At 39.4% G+C, this 18718-nt stretch overlaps 1 protein-coding gene across 15 annotated transcripts in view; it reads right to left on the bottom strand.

Annotated features, from left to right (window-relative positions):
- LOC144679648 (band 4.1-like protein 3) overlaps positions 1 to 18718 on the bottom strand; it is a 299756-nt gene that overhangs the window by 59233 nt on the left and 221805 nt on the right. For all 15 annotated transcript variants that reach the window (XM_078540247.1, XM_078540233.1, XM_078540241.1 and 12 more), the window contains exons 7-11: positions 16358 to 16576; positions 13892 to 13979; positions 8876 to 9028; positions 5246 to 5343; positions 663 to 838 (exon numbers count right to left, since the gene is read on the bottom strand). In XM_078540247.1, the coding sequence (XP_078396373.1) occupies positions 663 to 838; positions 5246 to 5343; positions 8876 to 9028; positions 13892 to 13979; positions 16358 to 16576 (734 nt within the window). The remainder of the gene's footprint in view (positions 1 to 662; positions 839 to 5245; positions 5344 to 8875; positions 9029 to 13891; positions 13980 to 16357; positions 16577 to 18718) is intronic.

The following is an 18718-nucleotide window of genomic DNA, read 5'->3' as shown; positions in this document are numbered from 1 at the left end:
TCCAAGGGCAACCTCTTGTGTACCCTCTGCCTTTCTTTTAAATACATAATTCGGTGACACAGCTCAGCCACATCGCTTCAAAACTGTATGAATCTTATTCTCTAAACCCATGCAAATCTGCTTTCCAGTTGCCCTTTAAAACCTTCATTAAAACACACCTTTCAACCAAGGCTTCAGTCATCTCTGATGGACATTCAAATAGCTTGACATTCATCCCTTATTACTTCTTTTTAAATTGCTTTTGGATGTCTTGTGTGTCATTGGTTCTATAAGGATAAGTTGTGGTTGTACATGTTCCAAGAAAGAACTTGTCGTAATAAATTTTGGGATTACCATACTATTTTAGTGGAGATGCAAGCCCACTTAAAATAAATGGTTTAACAATTTTCGCAACAAAAAAAAAGCAGAGGGGGCTTTCAGATACGTTATGCATTCATAAATTAATATCACAGTGTAATTTCAGAGTCTACCTTCTTCATCCATTAATTCCTCACTTGGTACGCAATAGAATAAAGTAGGATTTAAAAGAACCTCACACACTCTTTCCATAATTCAAATTGAGGTTGCACACTAAGTGAATTAGAATTCAGGCAAGCAATGTCTCTAAAGAACAAGGGCTCCACTTCACATGGCTTCAGGCTGTGATGCCTTGATTTCCTTACCTCCATCTAAGCTACGTGACATGGTGTAGCGTTTGCTGGAAGAGCGTTCAAAGTACGGTGCAGGGCGGTCTATAAGAGAACTGGCTCTCCGTGTCTGGGCTTGTGTTCTTCCACTGTAGCGGAATTTTGAGCCCAATGTAAGGAACTTTTTTGGGGGTGGCTCAGGAGACACGAGTCTGTAAAGACAGAAATTATTTTACACAGGAAACAACGTTATAAATGGAGAAATGCTGTGCTGCACTTGAATTATTTTGTCACTCCCATTGTACAAGATTGCTAGTCATAACATGCATCCAATAAAAACTGTTTATAATTCGCAGACGGTTTGAAATCAAAACCTTTGTCTTTCTCTACAGTCCAGTACTGCTTGGCAAATTTTATAAACCTGTTCACCTGCTACCGCACTAAATAATAAACTGTTTATTTACTGTGACACACAAAGATTAGAAATGAATAAATAGTGAAGCTCTAATCTAATCTAGGTGTTCAGATAGGTCACAAACCATTTGAAAAAGACACAGGCCCTGATAGTTGCAGGGAGGGAGTGAGGAAGCACAGCAGCTGGGGGAAACCAGGAAATCCTGAGGGCACGGTGATCCCACTGAGTTTAATGGCAGGACCTCACTTTTTTAACTTCTACTTCCCACCTGGCTGGCAGGCAAATTGACAAGCTCAAAAGAAAGATTGCAAGAAAGAGGTTTGGGATCACAGGACGTTTTGGGGTTCTTAGTAAATGCGAGCTCTGAGGTTAAAGTAGAATTCTTTCATCATTCATCTTTGTAAATATTATTTTTATAATACAGGTATCCCCTGTGTAAACCATGTTCTAATAGTGCATTTATGTTTTAGTGCGGTTTGTAAATTAGGCAAGTTCTCCAAATAGTGCTGCCTCTATTATCGTTTTAATAGTTACACTACACGTGCTCAGTCTTTTATTTTAAAAAAACTGCTGCTTCCCTCCCCCATCCCTCCCGCTCGTCGCTTCCCTCTCTGCACCCTCCCACTTGCCATTTCCCTCTCTGCACCCTCCCACTTGCCATTTCCCTCTCTGCACCCTTCCGCTTGCCACTTCTGTCTTTTGAACTGATTCCTGCTCTCCACCTCGCTCGCTGTCCCTCTCTCCAGCCCTCACTGTGAGCAAGGTACCAAGAGGGTAGTGAGTGGGGGAGGTAGGGAGGAGCAGGGCAGGTGGTGGGAAGTGGCAAGAGACGAGTGGGAGGGTCAGGGCAGGGAAGCCAGGAGTGGGAGGGTTGGGGACACAAGTGGCCAGGTCACCATCTCAGATCCCTCTGCATTCAAAGCTTTAATTTTCTGGATTTTACAATAACTGCAGAGGGTTTCACTCGTGGAATGTGAGATTGGTGGTTGACCATGCTCAGCGCATCATGCAGGTGAATGCCTGGCATGCTGAAAGCAGTGTTTATGCCTCCAATCTGTGCAAACGGCTGTGCCATCAGCATTTGAGTGACCACTTCAAACTTGAGGGTGGATGCTCAGTTACAAAGGCTATCCACTGAGCACCTGGCTCAATGTATGTATAGTGAGAGCCAAACCACCACACAAAATTTCATCGAACCCACCACTGGTATGCTCAAGCAATGCTTCCATTGCCTGAATTTTTCTGGAGGAGTCCTGCAATACTTGCAAGTGTGTGTGTGTGTGTGTGTATTGTGATTCATCGTGGATGGTTGTATCCTGTACAACCTTGCCATTATGAGGGCATGACAGCCCCTATCACCAGTAACATGGTCAGTAGCTGAGGTAGCGGCAGAGGAAGAAGAACAGGATTAACTGAGGAGGCAGTTTCTGGCTCGGCTTTTTTAAATCCTTCGTGGAAAGGTAAAGCCAGCATTTGTTGCCCATTCCAAATTGCCCTTGAGGTGGTGGTAGTTGAGGTGCTTTCTCGAATTGCTGCAGTCCATCTGGTGCAGGTGTACTCGCAATGCTCGGAGGAAGGAATTTCAGGATTTTGCTCCCTAAACAGTGAAGGAACAGTGATATAGTTTGGTGTGTGGCTTTTGGGGGGGGAGGGGGCTTGCAGATCATGGTGTTCCCATGCATCTGCTGCTCATGTCCTTCTAGGTGTTAGCGGTCACGGGTTTGGAAGGTGCAGTCAAAGGAGGCTTGGTGAGTTGTTGCAGTGTATCTTGCAGATGGTGCACACTGGTGCCACTATACGCCAGTGCTGGAGTGATAGAATGTTTTAGATTACATGTTGTAGGGAGTAACATGTTAGCATGGATAAAGGATTGATTAGCTAACAGGAAGCAGAGAGTAGGGATAAATGGGTCATTTTTGGGTTGGCAAGCTGTAACTAGTGGAGTTCCACAGGGATCTGTGATGGGGCCTCGACTGCGTACAATCTACATTCATGGCTTGGATGAAGGGACCAAGTGTATAGCAGCTAAATTTGCCGATGGCGTCAAGATAGGTAGGAAAGTAAGTTGTCAAGAGGAGATAGAGAATCTGTAAAGGGATATAGACAGATTAAGTGAGTGGGCAAAGATTTGACAGGTGGATATAACATGGGAAAATGTGAACTTGTCCACTTTGATATGAAGAATAGAAAAGCAGTGTACCATTTAAATGGAGAAAGATTGCAAAACTTGGGATCTAGGTACATGAATCACAAAAAGTTAGAATGGAGGTACAGTAAGCGATTAAGGCAAATAGAATGTTGGTGTTTATTGCAGAGGAATAGAATATAAAAGTGGGTAAGTTTTACTACAGTTGTACAGGGCCCTGGCGAGGCCACATCTGGAATACTGTGTACAGTTTTGGCCTCTTTAATTGAAAAATATATATAATTGCGTGAGAAGTAGTTCAGAGAAGGTTCACTCAACTCATTCCTGGGATGTGGAGCTTATTTTATGAAGAAAGGTTGAACAGATTGGGCCTGTACCCATTGGCGCTTCGAAGAATGAGAGGTGATCTTATTGAAACATACAAGATCCTGAGGGGATTTGAATAGGGTAGATACCAGGTGGATGCTTCCACTTGTGGGGGAGATGAGAACTAGGGACACAGTTTAAGATGAAGAGATTTCTCTTCTAAAACAGGGATGAGAAGATTTTTTTCTCCGAGAGTCATTGTATGTGGAATTTTCTTCCCCAGAAAGCAGTGGAAGCTGAGTCATTGAATTTATTCAAGGCAGAGTTAGATTTTTGTGATTCACATGCCTGTTTTTTGAGCTTTATCCAATTTTTCCTCCAAGATACCAAGACACAATTCAAAGAAGAACAGAGAGTTCTCCCAGTGACTGAATTTTCAAAAAAACTGTATTAAATATCAGTTCAAAAGCAAAATTTGATTAAAAAACAGTTGAAGCCCAAGATCAGCCATGTTCATATTGAATAGCGGAGCAGGCTCAATGCGCTGATTGATCTTCTCCTGCTTATGTTCTTCAAATGACGTTTTCAGTGTATTTAGGACTCAAAAGATTTGGTGGCGCTACATGGAATCAAAGTGATCAGTACAGATGCTTGTGATGCATTTCCATTTGCTTTCACTAACTTATCAGGTTTGGGTGCAAATACAATGTGTCTTGGATGGTAGCAAATACTTGATTCTTTGCCAAGTATCCATGATCCTTTTCAGATTTTGCTTGACTGGTATGTTCTCATAATTTATGGCATTGGTGTGTCTCTCTCTACAAGTTTCCTAACTAAATATTGCTCACATAGCCATCCTCTGTCCATGCATTGACAGGTCTTTTCTGCAATTGCTAGGCAATTAGGGCTACTGAGAAAAGTCTATTTATCCCATTACATTGACAGCATAGCAGTCAATTTGTGACCATAGTATCCCTTTGAGTCCAGCAGACCAATGCAAGGTTGCCTCGACACCTTGCTTCCTTCGCTGTTGGGATGATATAATTCATACCGAACCCGAAGAATCCTGAACTATCACAATAAATAAGAATTCATGCTAGAATAATAATAAGGTAGAATTAAGCTGACTCATTTAAAACTTATGGCTGATGTTGCACACAGTTTACAGCACAAAGTGAAAAAATAACATTGAATAAACAATTGCTGCACCTTTCACAGTCAGGCAGATCAAATACGGGATAGCAAAAATCATTTTTGGTATTAGCAAAGAATGGAAGAAGATTAAACACTGATTTTTATTTGATAATCCTGTATAAATATAAACAGTGGTACAAATTTTAAAGCGAGATAAAAATATCAACCTGGAAATTTACGTCAGCCATGTTATCATTCAAATGTTTGATGTGTTATATCAAATTCCTTTCATTTTAATGGAGGTGTTAAGAAAGTTAAAATAGATTAGTGTCACCATTAAAATAGCAAAGAGGAATTTGAAATTAGTGTTTTAAGTATTTGTCTGTTAACTTTGCTCACAGCAATTTCAAGGCTGCAGTGTTCTACTGATTAAACTAATCACCAATGAAGCTTAACTTGCATTTCTGAGATAAAACGATAATTGATAAGCTAAAGTTTTGATATTACATTAGATCCCATCCAAGTTCTATTCTGTAACAAAGCAATTCTAATGACTAAAACAGCTGGGCTGAGGCCACTCTCATCAATTCCAAGTTAAAAGGTCAAGGTCAGGCTTACCTAAAGAATGTGTGATGCTCAATGCACACTTTCCACAACCTTTTTGCTGCTTTGTGGTTTGGAAGTTTAAACCCAATGGTGCTCTCAAATTGCTCATGCTAGGAGGGAAAAACCATAAAATGTCAAGCTTTCCTGAGAAAACAGATCAAAACATTACAGCCAAACTAGGCTACAGTTCCACTGTCCTGCATCTCCCCTGAACCAACTACATAATTTCTTTGCCCACACAGGGTTCTGTGCAATTATGTCAGCATTTACCTTCAAGCAAGTACTAAATTTGTTTAAATATGAGTGCCTATCCACCTGACAAATTGTGAGTAATCATCAGTCTTTTTTTAAAAAATGTGCCTTTTAAAGGCTGGAAAGGTGTATGAACAATTGAAAGCAAAAGCCTCGTAAAGCCTCGAGGTGCAATTACGTGAGCTAGTGTTCTCCAGAGCTGAAGGTTTGCAGAGTCGGTTGGGAGGGTTCCAGCACTATTACAGGCAAATTTTTGACTCCCACGTAATACCTAATCTAATGCAACATGGCAACCCAAGACCCTAGCAACGTTTCCCTCAGGCTTTTTTTTTAATTGTCCCTTTCTTGCAGTATAGAGATCCAAGCCACTTTCCCGACCTACACATTTCCTCTTCCTGCCACAATGGGCTATCTAATTGAGTTTACTGAACCCAGTAATACTCTGGATACCGGTAGAGTCAAGCAAGCGTGAACTCCTGGCTTAGTGAATTCCCACCACAGGAACGGTGCCCCGATGGCATTTGCCTTACAAAACTTGGCAGAGGTTCTGCATCTTACATGGCACATTCTGAAATCCCAGAAAGATTCACAAAACCCCACAGAACTTTCATTCGACAGTTACAAGTGTTACAAAAATGCAAGTTGTTGTTATTGGCCCAGCGCAATCACATATCCCACCATTTTCTGATGGGTTCTACTGGTCTTCGGACAGTTGTAGCAGAAGACTGGTGAAGCTTTGCAGATTTTTGAGGACAACATTTGAACCTTGAGATTCAATTCATTAAATCAATGGTAATGTTTTAATATATCTCTCCCTCCTTCTCCTATATCTGTGATGGTCCCAATCTAATACAACTGACATGGCTCTAAGTGTCCCCCCATAGCCAATATAGCTCAGTTTTAGGAGAAATCACCATCCAAGCTACCCTCCTGGCTTGAAAAGAGTCAGCTGCATTAGAACATATTTTAAAAACAACCTTCATGATTAAAAAAGTCCTTAAAATGAACAAATTACAATCAGGAAAAATGTGAAATATTAAAAGTTAAAATTAAAACATTTAATATTAGAGTATTGCTGAATAAAAAAGAGACATGCTGTTGAAACTTTATGCCTTGCACTTATTAGGACAATTTGCAAGAATACCAATTGTAGATGGAACAACAATTTATACCACGTGAGAAGATTGCTGGTTGGTTGGCAAGTAGACTCTGATTAGTAGAGGCTTTGCCATGGAGAATGCGCCAAGGAACAGTTATCTGCCAAGCTTTTGTTTAAATTCAAACCAGGCAACTTGACTCTGATTGGTCAATGCATTGCCCCTAGGAATGAACCAGCTTGGGCTATCCCCCAGGCTTTTGTTTAGTTGAAAAAGGTGCAATGCGCTGACATGCTCCCTTTGTCTGCAAAAGATAGGGCCCTGTGTCTTAATATACGTAGCTTCTAGCATGCGGTAGTGAGCCCAACTGCAAGCCCGACTGATGACCTTAACTTGGTTGTCAGTGTAATCCTTAGCACAATCAGGATTGTTTAGCAAGTGCTGTCCAACCTCGCAATCATATCTAATGTTGGACATCAAAGACAGGGCCCTGTCCTTTGCAGACAGGAGCAGCATGTCCACGCATTGCACCTTTTTCAAATAAATAACAGCTTGGGGACATTTAGAGGAAAATTGTAAACAGGTTTAAAAATTGATGAGTAAAACTCTTAACCTGAAGCATTTACACTTCTGAAAATGCCATAATGGCTATGAAGGAATATTATTCAAGACGGATACAGCAATACTCTCCTACCCTATGTTAAATGCAAAGGAGTAGGAAAGGCTGTCCCTAGCAGGAATATTTTTTTCTCTCTTTGCCACTGTTCCGCTACAAGATAGGATGGAGCAACTCTATTTTTAGGAAAGCATTCATCATAACACAGAGGTGGAACTCAAATCCACATTAGAGGAGGAATCCAACTGCTTCAAGCATTTCACATGTCTTACCAGAACCATCTAGGTACTTGGGCATATCAACACCCACCATAAGTCCTAATGCGCAAACAATAATTCATAAAAAGCATAAACCAATAAATGACCACAATAACAGTTAAATAGAACAAGATTTGAAATTGAGACAACAATTTAATTCAGCACACAACATATATAATTTCCTTTATTGCATGCTACAGTAAGATTTGTTTGCTTCGAGTCAGTGTATATGCTGCATAATTTTGGTAACGTAGGTTAATCAAAATACAAATTAGATTAAAAAACTGTACAAGTCTGCTCACTGCAGCAGCAAAGTGGTCTACCATTAATACTACTTTAATGCAAAGTGCAATGGCAGCATGTTTTAAAATGCAGCAAAATGCAAGGCCAGCAGTCAGCCACTCAAAATTTAAACAAAGGATTAGGCACCTTTCCAAAATGACTGTGGCATTGAACTAAGGAATGCAAAAAGTTACAAATTGTACTATGCTGACCTGTTCTAAATGTACTTTGTCTGCTCAATTTTGTTGTGTCTTTTAGTCCTATTGGGCAAGCAGCCATTGCAAATAAGCTTCCAAGGTATTCTTTAACTCTGATATCCTGTGCATATCTTAACAAATAATGCAGGTGCACAGCAGTATAACAGTACATCATGCGCTCAATTACTTTTTAAGGTCCTCATCTTATGTTTTGTGGCATGTTTCATTTCTCATGTTAAACAGATACACTACAAAAATTGAATTTCTGTATTTTTCACTTCTTTTCCACAAGGTAGTTCACCTCCTAAAATGTCTGCAGTTAATATTAAATGATCAACTTTCAAACTACAAACAGGGTTTTATTGCTTCAAGTAATGCTACACTGTTGACTGTTTTTGCCTCACAGCATTTTAAAATGTTGATAGTCATAACACTAAATGCCTGCTGGAAAAAGAATAAAATCATTCTTAGAGTTGGTCCCTTGGAAAGTAGCTACCAGAAGGATATTTGTGTTTGATTATTGAGACAGCTAGGTTTGACAAGTTCCTGTGGATGGCAAGGCCAGGTAATCACAGGATTAAAAATGTTTATTTGATCCAATATTTTGTGTGCTATAGAGTTAAATTTCATAAAACACTGATCCAAGATGATCAACTGTAAACAATTAGGTTTAATTGCTATTTAGCAGAGTGCCTTCTCCTTAAATAACTTAGTAATTAAAACTTTACAATTCTAAAGAGTCACTTGAAACGATATATATGACATGACAAGTAAAAACAAGCAAGCCTAACACTTCTGAGCTCTTAAGCATTGAAAAGATAATTCTTTCTTGTACAGAATTTGCACTCAATACAGAAACATTATACTGCATACTGTACTTTCAGAAAGTGCTAGATATAATTAGTAACCAAAGGAGATGGAAACCTCACATTTGAACTTACTTCACTGGGTCGGATTTTGATGTAGAAGTTATTCCGTTTGTACGAGATCTTGAGAACCTTGGGCCAGGCAAATCTATTTATTCTCAGCCGGTCTCTGTAGATCAGCAAGCCACTGGCACACACACCAAGCATGATGTCAACTCCTTCAGAATCCTTGTAAAACAAAAAACGAAGTATTCTGACAGACTGTCTTCAATCCAGTGCAGTATTAGAAACAGCCAGATACACAATTTCATTAAATATTCTGGTATTGCTAAATATATTCGGTGCACAACCACAAAATACTACGGGCCTGAAATTTCACCCAAGCACTGGGAACATCTTGACAGTGGTGGGTGGGAAATGTGAAAAATGAGGTGGACCCCAGTTTTGCCAGGATTTTCTCTGGTAGTGGGCGGACTGGGCAATTCCAGTAGTTGGCTGTAGACAGAAGTCAATCAGATATTTTAAGCGTCAGTAGAGGCTGACATCAGCGATGTCAGCCTCAACTGACAGGTACTTTGTGAATGCCTCGAGAATGCTAATGACCCAACCCTCAGAACTTGGAACAGGGTCAGCAGGTTTCACTTTGGACAGACACAGGTTCTGCTCTGCTGCACTTGTTCCACTGCAAAAACCCTAGGATTCAAATTTTCAACTATTGTGAGCACTAGTTTTAAATGCACAGATTTCACACCACGAGTTCTCTAAATTGACTTGCAACTACAGGGGAAAACCAATCTACATGTTTATCTGCTACATCTGCTCATCTGTTAAATTTAAGGCAGCTGATCAGGAGAATGTCAGAAAATTTATGGAATTATTTTACAAGTACTGTGACAATCAGTGTGGCTGGGTGTAAAACTAAACTATAGTAACCTGTATATCATAAAGCTAAACAGTGAGGCAGACGGGCAATATAAATAGAGCTGCTGTCTTCAGCTCCAGCCACAAGCTCTGTTATCTAGCCATTGACTACATTCTTCTCCCTGGCAACAATCTATGGCTGAACCAGAATGTTCACAATCTTGTCATACTTGGCCCCGAGATGAACTCCCAATCATTTGTCCACACCATCACTGAGATCGCCCATTTCCAACTCCATAACATTGCTCAACTCTGCCCATCTGCTGCTGAAATGCTCATCCACACCGCTGATACTTCTAGAATTAAATATGCCGATGCACTCCTGGCCAGCTTCCCACATTTTCCTGTTCACTCATCAACCCTGTGCTTGCTGACTGACATTTGCTCCCAGTTAAGCAACAATTCAGTTTTAAAATTCTCATCCTTGCTTTCAAATCTCTACATTCCCTCTCCACTCCTCTGCAATCTCCCCCAGCCCCACAGCCCTCAAGAGATATCTGTGCTCAACTAATTTTGGTTTCTTGAGCATTCTGGATTTTAATCGTTGGCAGCCATACCTTCAGTTGCCAAGGACCTCAGCTCTGGAATTCCCTCCCTAAACTTCTCTGTCTCTCTACTTCTCTTTCCTCTTTTAAGATACTCCTTGAAACCTACCTCTTTGACCAAGCTTTTTGCCATCTGCCCTAATATCTCCTTTTGTGGCTTAGTGCAAAATTTTGTTTGCTAACACTGCCATAAAATGCCTTGGGATGCTTTACCACATTAAAGCAGCTGTATAAATACAAGTTGTTGTTGTTCAAATAACTTAAAAGGAATTATGCTTTTACTGTCTCTTTCACCAATTTTGTTGCAAGGGAAAAAAATCAACTGGAAGTTAGTAAATAATTTCCCAGATCTAAGGTAGTTCGATTTCTGGAGCCAATTTGCTAAAGGTGAGGCCATGTAAATAATATGGACAGTGATTTTTTTTTTTCCCCCTCACTTCTTCCAATCTACCCTTCACTCTGGCAATGGGAAAGGACTTTTTGTGCTTGCAACCAGTGGTCACATTACCCCAAATTTTAAGAGGCTAGGTGATGGCCTTTGGTCTACCCAATTACTGCCTGACTGAATACATTCACACTCCTACTTCCTGTTCATTTGATTTCCTTCTTTTCCTATTGGTTTTTTTCTTATCTTCACATGATGTCTGGTTTTCACCCTTCCTCTGTTTTCAATGATCTTTTTAATTTTATTTTTCTCTTTTGCCTTTCATTCCATTTTGGCTCTTTTCACTTATCTCTTCTGCTTCATGCTTCTTATTATACTGGTGGTCTAGTCTCCTTCTTAGTTTGCTGATCTTAGACATGTAGTGGAAGAGTTTTCATCAACTTGTGCATGAGTTCATGAGTTCTGTGCTAAAATAGAATTGAGTTATGGTGGAGGGGAATGGTTGTAACAGTAAGGGGAGGGGTGATGGGGGAGAACTTTGGACTATAAATGCCCATTACTCAGCTACACGGGGGGGTGAGTGGCCCTTTCACTACTCTCAGGGTAGATGGATGCCTGTCAAATATCTAGTGAGGAAACTCAAGATAAGAGGTTGCTTGTGAGACAGGTCTGCGTACATATGCACATACACACATCCACTGTTTCGTGCCGATTGTTGAGTAAGTTGCAAAGAGCCAAACAGCTGTTGTCAATGTTCAGCACCCCAGATGATGGAAACACTGTTTTGATGTGTATTCATGAGTTCAGAAGGATAGCCACAATTCAGATACATTTTATAATGAGTTATATGAACATAGGAAACAGGAGCGTAAGTAGTCCATTTGGCCCATCGAACCTGGCTCTGCCATTCAATAAGATCATGGCTGATCTGTTTGTTTTGAATTCCACATTCCCATCTACCCCTGATAACCTTTGATTCCTTTACCCAACAAGAATCTACCTACCTTTGCCAGATTTTTGCCCACTCACTCAACCTATCTGTAACCTCCTTATATCCTCTTCACAATATACTTTCCTACCTATCTTTGTGTCATCTGCAAGTTTAGCTGCTCACCATGCCTCAGCATTATTTCTTGTATCTGCTGTATCTGTTTAACAAAGGGTTAAATCCATACTTTCCAGACATCTGAATACTAGTGACCGCCTTCCTTGGGAGGAAAAGGAAGGTAGGTCTTTTGGGGATTACGTTAGCTTCAAGACAACATGCCTAACCTCTGATTCGTCACCGATCTTGATGCTCTTGATATCTATAAACCAATGTCATATATAACTTTTACTCCTGTTAAGATTTCTTAATTCAAGTTGCTACGAAGGAGTCTTTAGATAAAAGGCATGATGCTTTCTACCTCTGTGGGGTGTTGGCCAACAGACATTGGTAGCACAAAGCCATCTGCTCCCATTGCCAGCTATGTCATCATGGAACTGACCTGATCCAGGAAAACCTATGGCAGACTTAAAAATGATCCACCTGTTATGGAAGCCCTCACCCATGCCTTTGTTATCTCCAGATTCAATTATTCCAATGCTCTCCCCTGTCCTTCCATCTTCCACCCTTGTAAACTTTGGCTCATCAAAACTCTGCTGCCATTTCCTCCCCCACATTAAGCTGTCACTCCAGTGCTCATTGACCTACACTGGTTCCCAGTCCAGCAACGCCTTGGATTTAAAAAGCGTGTTGTTGTTTTCAAAGCCCAGTCACCCCTCGAAGTCACTAACTTGCCCCAGTCCTGAAACTTTGCGTAAAGTCAGCATTACTCCATATCTTGACTCTTGTACATCTACCATTTTCTTTGCCCCACCACTGGAGGCCCACCTCCAGGTGTTTAGGGCCTGAGTTCTAGGGTTCTCTCTCTAAACCTTTACCTCTGTCCCCTCCTTTACATCACTCCTTCAAACTTACCTCTTTGACCAAACTTTTGGTCACCTGTCCTAACATCTCATATAGCTGAGTGTCAAATTTTGTCTGACAAGGCTCCTGTGAAAAGTCATGGGACACATTGTTTAAGATGCTATATAATTGCATGTTGTTGAACCAGAGAGAAAATTTGGTAATCTGTCAGTGGAGACAGGAGGGTATCAGCAATATAGGTCACTCATGATGATTAACTAGTTAGCCAATCTCCTCAATAGCCCTGAAAGGGCCCATCAAGAGTTACTGGGGAATGAAATTACTCACAAGCAATGACAAATAAACCTATAAGCTAATGCCTGAGCAGGGAGGCAGGTCCTGGATGGATAAACACCAAGAAGCTTGTTGATGCCCTGTGCTGATAAGATATACAGTTTAAAACCTGAACTCCAGTGGTTTCCCTTCACACACTTGGGTTTTGAAATCTATTCCGCTGCCAACCTGTCCCTAAAATCTCTAAATTTAGGTAAATGGAGAGAGTGTCTTTGAGGGAAATGTGCACTTCAAACAGGGGAAAAGAATGTGGACATTTCTCAAGAATTTGATTTGAAGACGTCCAACTGACAAAAAAAAACTTCTGTCACCAAATGTTCAATATTCTACCATGAAATTGTATTTACTTTTTGATTATACATTCAAAAATATCATAAATGCTAGCTTTACTAGATACAGCTATGTGAGTAGGATTAGCCTGTGATGTTGCAGAAGATTGATGCACAGGCAGTGTGCATGAAACTTTTCAATGAAGTACAGAGTTTTACTTAGCAGAGGAAAGCTGGGTGCAGGGAACCTGAACATTTAGTACTTAACCTGGATGTGTTCCATGTTGTTTTTAAATTGTTGGATAGGATGCAAGGTTAATCACAGTTAAAGAGCTTTTAAGTGGCTTGTAACTTCAACAATTGTGTAGCAAAACAAACATTTGCTGATGCCATTTATTACCGTCTATCAGTGCATCTGGTACGTTATCTGACTGATCACAAGCACCGTTTATCTTTTTATCTCTTCGTGATCAGCCCTGATAATTGCTATCATGTTACAACTGAATTGAGAACTAGAAAAGATTTCATATCGGCTGGAATAAAGTAGATGCCCCTACAATCTGTCCCCAGTTGCATTAATTGTTCGGTTCAGCACCACTATTGAGAGAGAGAGGGAGAGACTTGTCTTTTGTAAAAGGAATATTTTCCAGCAGAAAATCAACTTATCAATTCAATTAGGCACAGATGTGTTCTGGAATGATCCACTTGGTTCACATGTTGAAGTAATACCTTAGCATGATGTAGATCCACTCCATACATGGACAGCTTTTTGGCATTCTCCAAAAAATGCATCTCTGCTTCAGCCGGTGTCATACCCCTAAAATGCAAAAGCAAAAACTAGATTTTCATTCGGCTCACATCCCAACTTCAAATTTTTGAAAGTTTTGACAAATCCATCTCAAAACAAGTCAAATCCTCCCAAACGTTGTTACTTTAATCCGAGTGAAAATGCACAACGGTATGTGCCTACCTCTTTAGTAATCATTTCGCATATTTTGTGAAGAGCATAAAGACTCATGGACTAAATGGGCATTGCTTCTTCTAAAAGAGCTTTGTCAATAAATTATTCCCAATTGAGAGACTACTCTGTATTCTGAAGACCAAGCAAGTGAGTTGCATGTTTTCTAATACAAATATCACTTCATGGATTAGGTGGCAACACACAAATAAGCAAAGTATTAGTCCCTGCTTAATTTAACTCAACATATTGCACGCCTTCTGTTTAGAAAAAGAGGTTTAAAGTTTCTTAATTTAGAATTATTTAATGATAAAACAAATAACATAGGAAAAAACACAAATTCACGAAATGCCATTTATATACATTGCAAACAAATTAAAATGTATACAGTGGGGTTTCTCAGGAGTCAGTGCCAGGACCACTGCTTTTCTTGATCTATATTAACGACAGACTTTGGCACACTGTCGACAATTTCAAAATATGCAGATGGCACAAAACTTGGAAGTATTGTGAACTACAATGAGGAGGGTAGTGATGAAATCCAAGAGGACATAGGCTGCTGGAATGGGAAGAAACCTGACAGATGAAATTTAATGCAGAGAAATATGAAATAATACATTTTGGTAGACAAATCAGGAGAGGCAATATAAAATAAAAAAAAAATACAATTCTAAAGGGGGTGCAGGAACAGAGAGACCAGGGGGTATTTGTGCACAACACATTGAAGATGTCAGGGCAGGTTGAGAAAGTGGTTAAAAAGGCATAGTGTCCTGGACTTTATAAATTTATAAATAAAGGCATAGCATACAAAAGCAAGGAGGTTATTATATTTATAAAGCACTAGTTTGGACTTAACTGGAGCAGTGTTAAATTCTGGGTGCTGCACTTTAGGAACGATATGAAGGCTTTAGGGAGGGTGCAGAGAAAATTTAGGAGAATAGTTCCAGGGATGATGATCTTATGAGGATAGGTTGTAACAGAGAAGGTTGATAAGAGATTCAATAGAGGTGTTTAAAATCAAGAAGGGTGTCGTGAAGAGGTGGAGACAAACTGTTTCCTTTGGTCAAGGGGTTGAGAACTAAAGGACACAGATTTGTGATTGGTGAAAGAACTGATGGTGACATGAGAGAACACTTTTTATGTATTAAGTGATTAGGATCTGGAATGCACAGCCCTTCAATGTGGTAAAGACATATTCAATTGTGGCTTTCAAAAGGGAAGGGGACAATCATCTGAAGATAAAATACGTACAGGGTTATGAGGAAAAGGAGGGGTATACGACCAGCTGAACTTGTCTTGCAGAGAGATGATGTGTACTTGAAAGACCAAATGGATCCCTCTGTGCTGTAATCATTTTATGTTATATAATTCTATTTTTTAATGCTGTGATCATATTTCTTGTTACTGCCATGTTTAGTAGTGCTTTCAAAATCAGTTAAGCCTACGCAGTTTGCTTTTTAAAAAAATATATACACGTACATTCAGTAGTGGAGTTTAGTGACAATTTTTCTGTAAGAAACACTGTGTAGATTATATGTGTTTGCTGCTGCCATCCACTTTCTGACAGAACAGCTGATCTAGTAAATCAGCACCATGAATGACAAAACTGACATCCTCACTCCCATGGCATTGTGTATTAGTCCTCTACTTCCAGACGATATATTGGCATTTTGATGCCTATCCTCCAGAACTACACTGCTGATGTACTTATGTACAGGAAGAAGTCTCAGAGCATTTTATAATGAGAAAAGAGATACAGTGGGTGCTGAGCATGAGGGAAAGGAACAGGAGTATGAACTGAACGGAAATGAATAAAAGAACAGAGGGATGAGACTAGAGGACCAAAGATATAGTTGAAGGGGAGAGTAATAGCGACAGTTTTAAAAGGGCACACGACACTGAAAAAGGGGCATTTGATACGATAAAATTTTACACAGACCTTATGCAGTAAGCCCAATTCATATTCCTGTTGCTGTTTAATGTCGTAGAATGCTAAAGTTTCAAAGCAACAATTCATACTTTGCAGAGTTCATGGACATTTATTAGTATTATCTTGATTTGACTTTTATAATCAAAATGTTTATTAGCTCACAGCTTTAAGTAAATCCAAATGTATACAGAAATCTTGTTAAGTTGGAATTTGTGGACCTGCTTTTAAATTACTCATAGATCAAAAGAAAAGCAATTTGTTCAACTTTAAAACACCAAATTTGACACAATATATGCCATGCACGTACTTGTGGCTTTTGTGTAGTTCTATCACCTTTTCTTCCAGTTCCTTAGTTTCATTCGGAGCAAAGCGAAACTCACTGATGTAGTCAGTGCCATATTCATCTGGGTCATAGTCTCCAAGTTCTGCTTGGACAGTGTAGGAACCAAGCAATACATGTGTGGCAAAAGAACATGGCAATCGTCCAGAGACAATATCATCCCTCAGCTGCAGACACAAGTAATACCTATATTGAAAAAAAAACACATTGAAACTCGAGATCTTTCCAAACCACAGCACTTTTGAATATAATTTAACTCTTGGAAGCATCCACAGGTTTAAAAAGTCACACCCAAGTTTTTTTTTTAATATATAGGGCTTGTACTTGAAAACACACTCCTGGCTTAAGTTTCACTTGACAGAACTATCCCAGGATGCATCATATTCAAAATCTGATAATTAATCACTACAGTCCAGACAAAAATAAAAGTATGATGATGTGCTGGTTTTGATTTAAATGCATGTCACTGTAATTACTTCAGAACTGCTGTGATGTAGAAGGAAAACAAAAGAAAATCAGGGGGATCACTTTCAGGCATTTGTTTTAAAGCAGTAAATGGAAGGAGGGCTTTAAAAGCTGTTCTTCAGTGAGCATTTCCCTGTCCTTAAAGGCATTCTAGACTCCCAGTAAAGTAGTGTAGAGAATAATGAAAATGCAAGGTGTGAGCATTGAAACATCGCACCATACAACGTGAGAAACTATTTTAAAATAGTGTTTTTCAACAGACCAATCGACACAGGTTTCTTTAAAAAAAAACTTGCCTCAAAATAAGTTAAGAACAAATTGCTCATGCTTGAGAATAAGGCTATAAAGTCATGTCTTGAGTATTTCTTTAAAAAGATTAAAAAGGTAATCTGAAGTCACAAAATTAGAGAGCCCCAGAAGGTATATATTTAATAGACTCTCAGCAACATTTTTAAACTGTAATTTTCTAAATAAAAATGCATTTATGATCACTTCAAGCTCCCATTTAAAATTTAATGAAACTGTTGACCAACTCACCAGCTTCACACCAGAATTAACAGGCAGATCTCAATTTGTCAAAAAACGAGTACACTTCATTTCACATGGAACATTTTCTCACAAATCTACAACATGCTCCACACCGATGGGCATTGCCAATTAATGCCAAGGTCAGGGTTGCTGGAACTTTTATAGTTTGGATTCATTCCAGCCTAGCACTAGGTACATCAGCAAATTTCAAAGGCACGTAACAAAAATAGAGTAGTAATATTAGGAGACTTGCTTTACACTAGTGTAGACTAGGAAAAAAGTGCTAAGAATAAGGAAGGAGGGGAAATTCTGATACGTACACAGGAGAACTTTCTCAATTGACATGTCTCCAGTCCAACAAGGAAGGAAGCAGTTTTGGGTTTGCTTCTGTGAAATGAAATTGGGCAAGTAGTGTGTTATAGTAGGCCATCTTGCTAACAGTCATCATATTGTTTTGTTTAAAATAATTATTGAAAAAGGCCAGAAAATATCTAAATGTAAAAATACTCAACTTGGGGAAGAGCCAATTTAAGTGATTAAAGGCGGAACCAACCACAGGTAGACTGAAAAAAGCGATTGCAAGGTAAAGCAGTAACAGAGCAATGGAAGGCATTCAGGGAAAACATAGCTCAGGTACAAACTAGGCATATTCTTATGAAGTGAAAAGATTGCATACCAAAAGCTAACCCTGGATGACAAAGGAAATGAACTTAACATTTTTTTTTAAAAAGGAGGCTCATGGCAAATATCAGAAGCAAGATTTAATTATCAGCAAGATTATGGCGAATACAAGAGTGAGGGTACAACATTAATAGGAATCATTAAATTGAACCCTAAAAAGACTGGCATTTATATGGCAATTTTTATGGACATGGGACATCTCAAAGCTTTTTTTTTATCACCGATGAAATGCTTTTTGAAGTGTAATCACTGTTGTAATGTAGGAAATGCAGCAGCTAATTTGCACTCAGCAAACTCCCACAAACAGGAATGACCATGCAATCTACTTTTTGTGATACTGACTGAGGGATAAATATTAACCAGGTCACCGGGGTAACCCCCTGCCCTTCTTCAAAATAGTGTCGTGGGATCTTTTACATCCTCCCAAAGAGATGGATGGGGTCTCGGTTTAACACTTCATCCAAAAGATGGCACCTCAACAATGCAATGTTCCTTAAGGGGTGAGACAAAAATATTAAATAGTATTTTCATCTGGGTTCACAAGGGAAGCAGATGATGTAAAGCAAAAACAGAAAATGCTGGAAAAACTCAGCAGGTCTAACAGCATCTATGGAGAGAAAAACAGAGTTAATGTTTTGAGTCTATATGACTCTT

This window comes from Cetorhinus maximus, chromosome 4 (genome assembly GCF_964194155.1).
Source record: "Cetorhinus maximus chromosome 4, sCetMax3.hap1.1, whole genome shotgun sequence".
Classification (NCBI taxonomy): Eukaryota; Metazoa; Chordata; class Chondrichthyes; order Lamniformes; family Cetorhinidae; genus Cetorhinus; species Cetorhinus maximus.
This window is presented reverse-complemented; position numbering and strand designations above follow the sequence as displayed.